The sequence below is a fragment of the Centropristis striata genome, chromosome 2, assembly GCF_030273125.1.
Source record: "Centropristis striata isolate RG_2023a ecotype Rhode Island chromosome 2, C.striata_1.0, whole genome shotgun sequence".
In the NCBI taxonomy this organism is placed as follows: domain Eukaryota; kingdom Metazoa; phylum Chordata; class Actinopteri; order Perciformes; family Serranidae; genus Centropristis; species Centropristis striata.
The window spans coordinates 965,457-977,768 of NC_081518.1; the positions used below are offsets into that span (position 1 = coordinate 965,457).

Sequence of the window (12,312 nt, forward strand, 5' to 3'; positions counted from 1 at the left end):
GAGATGATTTCTGGGGGTCATTTCTGTCTCCACTGTGTTAAAGTGTTCATGTGTTTTAGTCTTTTTGGTCATTTTGTGTCTTTTTTTTGGTCATTTTGTGTCTTTTTTTGATAATTTTCTGGTCAATTTGTGTCTTTTTTTTAAGTCATTTTGTGTCTTTTTTGGTCATTTAGTGTCTTCTTGGTCATTTAGTGTCTTTTTTGGTCATTTTGTGTCTTTTTTTGGTCATTTTGTGTCTTTTTTGGTCATTTTGTGTCTTTTTTTAAGTCATTTTGTGTCTTTTTTGGTATTTGTTTTTCTTTTTTGTGTCATTTTGTGTCTTTTTTGGTATTTTTTTTTCTTTTTTGTGTCATTTTGTGTCTTTTTTGGTCATTTTGTGTCTTTTTTTTAAGTAATTTTGCGTCTTTTGGTATTTTTTTTCTTTTTCGTGTCATTTTGTGTCTTTTTTGCCATTTTGAGTCTTTTTTGGTCATTTAGTGTCTTCTTGGTCATTTTGTGTCTTTTTTGGTCATTTTGTGTCTTTTTTGGTTATTTTGAGTCTTGTTTGTGTCATTTTGTGTCTTGTTTGGTAATTTTTTTTCAGTTTTGTGTCATTTTGTGTCTTTTTTTTATCATTTTTTGTCTTTTCTGGTCATTTTGTTTCTTTTTTTGGTCATTTTGTTTCTTTTTTTGGTCATTTTGTTTCTTTTTTTGTATGATCTGAACTGTGCGTGTGAGATTCTGTTCAGTGAGTGGGGGTCACGGACAACATGCATGTTAAATTGGGGGTCGTGACTCAAAAAGGTTGAGAACTACTGCTCTACATGACTCAGTACTTGGTTGACTTGAACTACTGAAATGGACTTTTCCATGTTATTCTAATGTATTGAGATGCACCTGTATATTCAAACATCACAATATTCCACAGTTTATTTCTCTATATGTGTGATTAGAGCGACGGTAGACCTTATGGAGAGATCTCCCAGATTGTAAGCGTTCTGGTTTTACAGAAACAGAAGTATAAATGTGTTGTTGAGGAGCTGCAGCAGCGTCTTCAGAAGGCCAAATGTTATTACATCCTGTCAGAGGATGACGTGAGAGAAGATTGGAGGCTCGGACGTTTAATCTCAGCGTGGAGAAAACCTCCATGCTTGTCTTTCAGTCGCCTGACAAGGAGAGGCTGAGCTCTCTGCTTCCCATCTGGAGGATTTAACTCTCTCTGCTGCCGCGGCAACCTTTAAACGCTGCCCACTTTACCACAAGGACAAATCATCATTTAACATGATATTCAGGTCACCTGGGGTTACTTTGCTGTGATTGAATGATGACATAATTCAGAAAATATTAGGCTTATGTTTAGATTTGAAGGAGATTTCTGTATTTTTCAACCTGGACCCTATTTTACATTGTTTATTGTTGTTTATTGTTTTATTTGGATCCACATTAACTGCAGAACAACTGCAGCTATTCTTCCTGGGGTCCCACATATAATATACACACTGCAAAAAAAAGGATACAAAATTATTTAAAAGGCTCAAAATAACTAAAAAAGGCACAAAATGACCAAAAAAAGACACAAAATGACTAAAAAAGACACAAAACGACTAAAGAAAGACACAAAATGACTAAAGAAAGACACAAAATGACTAAAAAATACACAGAAACACACAATGACTAATAAAAGACACAAAATGACTAAAAAAAGACACAAAATGACTTACAAAATGTAAGCCATAATCATTATAATCAGAAGAAATTAAATAATAATTGAATTACTGACATAAATAAATGTTCTCTGATATTCTGATTTATTGTATATGAATTAAAGTGTGTGTTGTCTCTCAGTTGGACAGGACAGAAGTGATCAAGAGCAACCTGCACCCGGTCTTTGGGAAGGTTTTCTCTCTGGATTATTACTTTGAGGAGGTTCAGAAGCTGCGATTTGAAGTCTACGACATCCACGGGACCCACAGCATCGGGACCCGCGACGACGACTTCCTGGGCGGGGTCGAGTGTACTCTGGGACAGGTACGCACATACCTCCGTCTAATGCACATACCTTACACCTTATAACACCTGTACATCAGGTACGCACATACCATACACCTTATAATACCTGTACACCAGGTACGCACATACCATACACCTTATAACACCTGTACATCAGGTACGCACATACCACACACCTTATAATACCTGTACATATACCATACACTTTATAACACCTGTACACCAGGTACGCACATACCATACACCTTATAACACCTGTACATCAGGTACGCACATACCACACACCTTATAATACCTGTACATATACCATACACCTTATAACACCTGTACATCAGGTACGCACATACCACACACCTTATAATACCTGTACATATACCATACACCTTATAACACCTGTACACCAGGTACGCACATACCATACACCTTATAACACCTGTACATCAGGTACGCACATACCACACACCTTATAACACCTGTACATATACCACACACCTTATAATACCTGTACATATACCACACACCTTATAATACCTGTATGTCAGGTACGCACATACCTCCGTATCTAATAATACCTGTACATCAGGAGACTTTTATAATACCTATACATCAGAGGCACATACCATCCATCCTATAACACCTGTACATATACCATACACCTTATAACACCTGTACACCAGAAAAGATCTGGAAAAGACTCCTGTAAACTCTGGTGTCACACCTGCTCAAATCTAAAGACTGAAAAGTTGGAAAAGACTGATATGAAATTAGAGCAGATTGGTTTAATATTTTTTTCCATGACTGTATTTTTGGTCATTTTGTGTCTTTTTGGGTCATTTTGTGCCTTTTTTGATCATTCTGTATCTTTTTGTGTCATTTTTGTGTCTTTTTTGGCCATTCTGTATCTTTTTGTGTCATTTTGTGTCTTTTTGGGTCATTTTGTGTCTTTTTTGGTCATTTTTACATCTATTTTTGGTCAATTCATGTATTTTTTAGTCATTTTTACATCTATTTTTTTGTCAATTTGTGTCTATTTCGATAATTTTGTGTCCTTCTTTGGTAATTTTTACATCTACAGTCATGGAAACATTCTTGATAAAAACCAAAATCATTCTGAATAAAACCATGTCACATGTTACGTCACTGAGACAAACCAAAGACTAGAAAAAGACTGATATGAACCAGATTACTACCTTAAACTGAACCATGAAGACTCTCAGCTTTTACTCTGGGACTGGGACTATTTATCCTTTCTATCCACTTGTTTGACTTTGTTTCTTAAAGCTGCATATTGTGAGCAGTGAGATATCTAAAGAGTAAATGTGCGTGACGCTGCTGCTGACTCAGATCTCTGTGTCTCTGAGCTCTTTATTCTCAGGAAGCTGAAGGCCAACAGTGTGTTTGTCTCTTGCTATTTGCAGATCGTGGCCCAGAAGAAGATGGTGAAGCCTTTGTTGCTCAAGTATGGAAAATATGCCGGCAAATCTACCATCACGGTAAGTTTCCTACAATGTGCTTATGACCTGGCTGCACTTATAACTGAATCTGTCTGTCTGAGAGCTGGACATGAAGACAGAAAGAGGTTAGCAGCTAATGGACGCTGCTGAGAGACATAATGGACGAGGAACTGAGGGTGAAATGGGTTCCTGCACTGTAAAAAAAATCTGTTTAATTTACGCTAAAATACCGGCAGCTGTGGTTGCCAGAACTTCACCGTATTTAAATGTAAATATCAGAAAAAACTGTAATTTATACTGAATAATCCCATTACTTTTAGGATAATTGTGTCATCATGGTATTTCTCCATTAACTTTACATGAAAATGTAATATTTTTACAGCAAAACTGTGTGTTTTCTACAGTTTATGGCGGTAGAATTTAAAGTTTTATACTGTTCTTTGATTTACAGTAATTAAAAGTTTTGACAGTGTTTTACTGTAATTTCTACAAATTTTTTTACAGTGTGTATTCACTCAACTTTTATTTTTCAATCTCAAATCTGTTCACTCACAGATAATGGGTTAATATTATAGGTAACACTTTACAGTAAGCATCATTGATAAATGGTAAATAAATAGTTTATTCATGTTAAATCATATTTTACAAATTGCAAATAGGCAGTATATTAATGTAAGTTAATAGTTACTTTACCATGAACAAACAATTAAATTATAATTAATTATGTTTAGTAATGGACTATTTATTAACGCTTTATAGTTGCGCTCATAACATTTTTAACACTATATTAAGCATTTGTTTGGTTTCCAAATGATTTATATAACTTTAAGAAAATGGTTGTAAAACATCTATAAAGATTAAATATGTAGACCTAATTGTAGCACTTTGTAAATAGTTAATATTTGGTTTATTAACCATCTATAAACATAACTTAGATGGTTATTGTAAAGTGGATATTTTTCTCATATTTTTTATATTTTCCAAGCCTGATTAGATTAGAAAAACTAGCTCATATCCTGTAGATTTGTTTTTGACTATTTTTAAGACACCACTAACAGACTTCAGGCTTCATGTTGCTGCTGTAAATCATAGTTTTTCTGTGTCGGTATAAAATATATAGGGCTGCAACTAATGATTATTTTCATGATCGATTAATCTGTCGATTATCTAGATCAGGGGTGTCAAACTCAAATGCACAATTGGCCAAAATGTAAAACTTGAATAAAATCGCGGGCCAACATTGAACAAATAAACCTTTTAATATTTACCAAACATGTTTTGCTTTAACATTAAATATGGAACCAGCAACGCTTATAAACATACAATATATAACTAAATAGTGCAGACATGCAAAATCACATTTCAAATAAAAAACACATCAATGTCATTAATTTATTAAATAAAAAATAAATAAAAATCGTATGCCTCTTTTCTATTTGCATCCTTCTGATTTAAATATCAAAATAAACTTTTTCAACAGGTTAATACATTTAAGAATAAAATAACAATAATAAATCTAGTATTAGCGGTAAATGCACCGTATAATACCGGCGGGTCAGCTTTTATAGGACAATAATAATATAATAATTTGATATTGGCTCGCGGGCCAAATAAAATTACACTGCGGGTCAAATTTGGCCCGCGGGCCAGAGTTTGACACCCCTGATTTAAACGATTAATCGATTAGTTGTTTGGTCGATAAAATGTTTCCAAACCACAAGATGACGTCCTCAAATCTCTTGTTTTGTCCACAAACCAAAGAGATATTCAGTTTATTGTCATAAAGGAACAAAGAAACCAGAAATATTCACATTGAAGAAGCTGAAATCAGAGAATTTGGACTTATTGTCTTTAAAAAAAACTGCTGAAACCAATTATTGGATTATCAAAATAGTTGACGATTAATTTAATAATAGATAATTGTTTGATTAATCGAATAATTGTTGCAGCTCTAATAATTTTACATCTTTTTTGGGAAATTTTACATACTTTTAAAGTAAATTTACATCTTTTTGGGGATTTTTTGGGGCTGCAACTAACTATTATAATCATAAACTGTTGATTATTTAAACGATTAATGGATTAGTTGTTTGGTGAATAAAATGTATAAAAATATCAATGAGTGTTTCCAAACCACAAGATGACGTCCTCAAATCTCTTGTTTTGTCCACAAACCAAAGAGATATTCAGTTTATTGTCATAAAGGAACAAAGAAACCAGAAATATTCACATTGAAGAAGCTGAAATCAGAGAATTTGGACTTATTGTCTTTAAAAAACTGCTCAAACCAATTATTGGATTATCAGAATAGTTGATGATTAATTTAATAATAGATTATTGTTCGATTAATTGAATAATTGTTGCAGCTCTAATAATTGTACGTATTTTTTGGGTAATTTTACATCTCTTTTTAGTAATTTTACATATTTTTGGGGAAATTTTACATATTTTTGGGGAAATTTTACATATTTTTTAAGTAAATTTACATCTTTTTTGGGTAATTTTACATCTTTTTTTGGGTAATTTTACATCTTTTTTTGAGTAATTTTACATATTTTTGGGTAATTTTTAGGGCTGCAACTAACTATTAAAATCATAAACTGTTGATTAATTAAACAATTAATTGATTAGTTTAATTCAGATTCAGTTTATTGTCATAAAGGAACAAAGAAACCAGAAATATTCACATTGAAGAAGCTGAAATCAGAGAATTTGGACTTATTGTCTTTAAAAAAAACTGCTCAAACCAATTATTGGATTATCAAAATAGTTGATGATTAATTTAATAATCCATAATTGTTGCAGCTCTATGAAATATAAATCCTCTCTGAACACTTTTTGTAGACTAGTGTCTCCATGTTTTTTATGGTGAGCCGTTCCTGTTAAATCATGCCGCTACACAGGGAGGCAGGAGGACCACAAGGTTAAATCATCATTCAACATGATATTCAGGTCACCTGGGGTTACTTTGTTGTCATTAAATGATGACATAATTCATAATATATTAGGCTTATGTTTAGATTTGAAGGAGACTTCTGTATTTTTCAACTTGGACCCTATTTTACATTGTTTATTGTTGTTTATTGTTTTATTTGGATCCACATTAACTGCATTTCCTGGAGTCCAACTTATACTATACACACTGCAAAAAAAGGACACAAAATAACTAAAAAAGACACAAATTGACCAAAAAAGACACAAAAAGACACAAAATGACCAAAAAAAGACACAAAATGACTAAAAAAGACACAAAATGACAAAAAAAGACACAAAATGACCAAAAAACGACACAAATTACCTAAAAAGACACAAAATGACTAAAAAAAGACACAAAATGACAAAAAAAGACAGAAAATGACCAAAAAACGACACAAATTACCTAAAAAGACACAAAATGACTAAAAAAAGACACAAAATTACAAAAAAAGACACAAAATAACAAAAAAAGACACAAAATGACTAAAAAAAGACACAAAATGACTAAAAAAAGACACAAAATGACAAAAAAAGACACAAAATAACTAAAAAAGACACAAAATGACCAAAAAAAGACACAAAATTACCAAAAAAAGACACAAAATGACTAAAAAAGACACAAAATGACCCAAATTGTTCCTCTAAACACACCAGACCCAAATCAAACAGAGTCCCACTAGAATAAAAACCAGAGTTGATGACAGGATCACACACAATCACAAGATCACATTTATGTTGGTTTTTCCTTGTTTCTTTTTGGTTCTAAATGTTGATCCAGTAAGTCAGAATAAAAAATCTATTATTATTATTATCAGGTCATATAGGTGAAAAAATATACCAACATATTGTCTCCATGTTTTTTAGTGGCATGGTTCCTGTTATTACATGCCGCTACACAGGGAAGCAGGAGGAAATGATGCATGAATAAGAAACGTGTGAGATGTGGAAGAGAAGAGCTGCTGGTTCATTAACCTCCATCACAGTTAACCAGCCAGCAGAGAAAAACACACGAGGAGCTCAATCTGACGCCTTTTACCTGTTCGGGAACACAGAAAAGTGGAAGATGTGGACGTGTAGCCGATACTAGAGCTCTTCAGTTCATAAAAACCTGCAATATTTACTGACAGGTAGCAATAGAATCCAACTGGATCCTTTTTACTGTGAGATAAAGACAAACTCGTCACTTTTAAACCATTTAATCTCTTGTCAGAATTAGATCAGAACAGCAAAGAATGGTCACACCTTTTTATTTTCACAATAACCAACTAAGTGATGTTTATAGATGGTTTATGGACCAATTATTAACCATTTACAAAGTGCATATTTATCTTTAAATGTTTTCAACCAATTTCTTAAAGGTATATGAATCATTTAGTGTCATTTTTAGTCACTTTTACATCTATTTTTGGTCATTTTGCATCTATTGTTGGTCATTTTGTGTCTTTTTTAGACATTTTTACATCTATTTTGGGTCAATTTGTGTCTTTTTAAAAAAATCATTTTTACATCTATTTTTGGTTGTTTTGTGTCTTTTTTAGTCATTGTAACATCTATTTTGGGTCATTTTGTGTCTTTTAGACATTTTTACATCTATTTTTGGTCATTTTGTGTCTTTTTTAGACATTTTTACATCTATTTTTGGTCATTTTGTGTCTTTTTTAGACATTTTTACATCTATTTTTGGTCGTTTTGTGTCATTTTTAAAAAAATCATTTTTACATCTATTTTTGGTTGTTTTGTGTCTTTTTTAGACATTTTTACATCTATTTTGGGTCAATTTGTGTCTTTTTTAGTCATTTTAACATCAATTTTTGGTAATTCTGTGTCTTTTTTTAGTCATTTTTACATCTATTTTTGGTCATTTTGTGTCTTTTTTAGTCATTTTTACATCTGTTTTTGGTCATTTTGTGTCTTTTTTTAGTCATTTTAACATCTATTTTGTCTTTTTTTGTCATTTTTACATCTATTTTTGGTCATTTTGTGTCTTTTTTAGTCATTTTAACATCTATTTAGGTCATTTTGTGTCTTTTTTTAGTGATTTTTACATCTATTTTTGGTCATTTTGTGTCTTTTTTAGTCATTTTTACATCTATCTTTGGTTGTTTTGTGTCTTTTTCAGTCATTTTTACATCTGTTTTTGGTCATTTTGTGTCTTTTTTAGTCATTTTAACATCTATTTTGGTCATTTTGTGTCTTTTTTAGACATTTTTACATCTATTTTGGGTCAATTTGTGTCTTTTTAAATCATTGTAACATCTATTTTTGTCATTTTGTGTCATTTTTAGTCATTTTATATCTATTTTTGGTCATTTTGTGTCTTTTTTCACCAGTTTAGATGTTGATGTGGTGGTGTATTATGGGTTTAGCAGGGAGGACCAGCAGGTCAGTTTTTGAGAATTTCACCTGGAGGTGATGTGTTGATTGTGTCATCAGGAGGAAGTGACAGATAGAGCGGAGTGTCATCTGCATATCAGCGATAGGAGAAACCATGTGAGTGGATAACCTGTGACAGGTAGTAATAGAAATCAACTGGATCCTTTTACTGTGACATAAAGACAACTTGTCACTTTTAAACCATTAAATCTCTTGCCAGAATTAAATCAGAACAGCAAAAAACCTTCTGAAGGTCTTCAGTATAACTAAGAAGTCACACATGAGGCTTTTTAAAAAAAACATCTATGCAGATAAAGAGAATTCATAGCAGCGTCATTATGTTAAATCCTTATCTAACATGGAGTTGCTACCCACACATTCTGACACTAAAACACTCTTATTATTTATTGCTTTGGTAATATTCTACCATCTGTTTCCTCTGATATATATGATAAATAGACTCTGTGTTCACTGGATGTTCTTAAAATGCACTTGAATGCAACTATGAATGTATGTGACAGAGACACAGATTGGTTTAAAGAAATATTAAATTACAGGAGTTAGGAAACACACACAAACACAGACTATATGCACATAATATGCATATAATGTTTCATCCAAATAATGCATTTCTTTAGCTCTTGGTGGAGACAAAGTTTGAATGCATAGCCCTGAAATCTATGAGTTAGTCTGGGGTCATGCATCAATTACAGAATAATAATAATAATGATAATAATAATAAAAGTAATAATAATATAAAAATATTGGTAATAATAATAAAAAATAATAATGATAATAATATAAAAATAATAACAATAATAATAATATAAAAATAAAAATAATAATAATGATAATAATATAATAATAAAAATAATAACAATAATAACAATAATAATAATAAAAATAATAACAATAATAATAATGATAATAATGATAATAATAATAGTAATAATATAAAAATATAAAAACAATGTAATAATAATAATAATGATGATAATAATAATAATAATAATAATAATAATAATAATAATAATAATAATAATAATGTATAAAAATAATAGTAATAATATAATAACAATAATAAAAATAACTAAAATGTATATAGCGCCTTTCAAGAAAGCCCAGGATGCTTGCAGGATAATTGCTTGCTGGCGTAAATAATAATAATAATAATATTAATCTTTTTTTATTGTTGTTATTATAACAATATAATATAATTATATAATAATATAATGTGACTGTCAGAAACAGCTCTTGACAACACGTTAAAAACATTGCTGTGATTAAAACATTGTAATCAGTGAAACAGTGAAACACTTGATGTGGTGTTCCATAGGAAGCAATAAATTAAATAAGAAACACCAACAAAGACTAATTAAATAAAATACACATATATAATTTGTCAAATTAGCACCTGCAGATGTTATGGAAACATAACAGATTCCTCCCACTCTGTGCTTCAAATAAGAGCTCATAGATGCTAAATGTAATGCATTTATATATTATATTATTATTTCTCTGCATTTATATAGCACTAACTGGATTAAAACAAATAAACTTATCCTTAATATTTCAAAAAACAAAGAGTATAATGTTTGGTTCTATATAAATTACTACAAAATCCTAAAATTAATTTACAAACAGATGGTCAAACAGTAGAAACAGTGAAGCTCTTTGGTCTTTATGGAACATTATCACACCTGATCACATCAACAGAGCTGTCGCCACAACGAGTCACGAGAAATAATTCAAAATGAGAATATTTTTTTCTTCTCATTTTCATTTTTTTCTCTTGACTTCAACTTTTTTCGTCTGATTTTGACTTTTTTCTTGTGACTTAAACTTCTTTCTTGTTATTTTGACTATTTTTCTTCTTTTTTCACGATTTCGACTTTTTTTTCATTCTGACTTTTTTCCCGTGACTCCGACTGCTTTTTATTATTTTGACTTTTTCTTCGTTGCATCAACTTTTTTTTTCTCATTTTGACTTTTTTGTCGTTATTTTGACTTTTTTTTGTGACGGAAATAGAAACAAAGCCAAAAAATAGACAAAATAACAACAAAAAAGTTGAAGTCAAGAGAAAAAGACAGAAAAAGTCGAAATCACGAAAAAATAGTCAAAATAACGAGAGAAAAAAAATCAAAATGAGAATAAAAAAGTCACGAGAAATAATTCAAAATGAGATTACTTTTTTTCTTGTCATTTGCACCTTTTGTCATGATTTCGACTTTTTTTTTTTTCATTTTCACTTATTTCTTGTCACTTCAACTTTTTTCTTGTTATTTTGACAAATTTCTCTGTATTTTGACCTTTTTTCATAATTTCGACTTTTTATTCTCATTTTAACTTTTTTCTCTTTATTTAAAATATTTCTTGTGACTTCGACTTTTTTCTCGTTATTTTGACTATTTTTTTCGTGATTTCGAGTTCTCTCTTGTTATTTTGACTTTTTCTTTGTGGCTTCAAATTTATTTTCTCAATTTGACTTTTTTCTTGTGACTTCAACTTCTTTCTTGTTATTTTGACTTTTTTCTCGTTATTTTCACTATTTTTTCGTGACTTTGACTTTTTTCTTCTCATTTTGACTTTTTCTGTCAAACTTTTTCTTTTGTCTGTAGGGCCCAGAGATGGAAGCAGCCACCTTTTGATTAGTGAACTAGTTTAATAAACCCTGAATGAGCAGAGTGGGTAACATTATGTGTTAAAGTGACCTGAGGGCTGCTGTCACCTCATCTCAGATCTCTGTAGTTTGATCTGATGAGGCAGGAAAAACTAAAGACACTTTAGTCTCTTTGTTATTGTGAGAGACGACGTCTTCTGGCTCTCTGACGCATTTTAATGTCTGTGACTTACTTTATAACATAGTTTACTTTTTATTATCAGTCTGCACATTCATGTAGATACATACACTATAAAAAACATGAAGCTCACCAAGTATTTTCTTCTTCTATCTAGCAATAGTATCTTAATTATCTTGTTTTGAGTATAATTTACCTACTGACCATAGCTTCATGTGCTTATTTTAAAAACATGAATCTTTTTTGTCTTGTATAATTAATAAAACCTAAAGAAGTCTTTTTGTAACTAAATGAGTGAATAACCTCTTCACAGGGATTTCAGTCTGGTGTAAAGACTTGTTTTTAGGATTGACATTGTGAGCTTTTTCATGCTTTTCAATCTCTTCAACTGTTGAATATGGTGAGTTTTTACCTCAAATATTGGCTCCAGTTGAGAGTTTTAGTTGCATGAAGTTTAAATGATATTTCAAAATCATTTTCTATCACCAGTATCTACCCACAGATACTGGAATGAGAAAAAAAAGTGCTAGTTTCAAGTATTTCTGGCTTATTTTAATGTTACTACAGTCGGGCTTTTCAAGCCACAATTGCTCGAAATAAGTATTTTTGGATTTATTCTAAGACTTCACTGTTTAGATATTTTTACTTATTTAAAGAATTCTTACAAAGAAACATTTACTTACTGCACTGGCTGATAATTTGACTTGTTTCAAGCATGTAT

At 30.9% G+C, this 12,312-nt stretch overlaps 1 protein-coding gene across 1 annotated transcript in view; it reads left to right on the forward strand.

Annotated features, from left to right (window-relative positions):
* cpne7 (copine VII) overlaps positions 1-12,312 on the forward strand; it is a 99,496-nt gene that overhangs the window by 28,218 nt on the left and 58,966 nt on the right. Inside the window, exons 3-4 of the mRNA XM_059356184.1 lie at positions 1,825-2,007; positions 3,408-3,482. Of these exons, the coding sequence (XP_059212167.1) occupies positions 1,825-2,007; positions 3,408-3,482 (258 nt within the window). The remainder of the gene's footprint in view (positions 1-1,824; positions 2,008-3,407; positions 3,483-12,312) is intronic.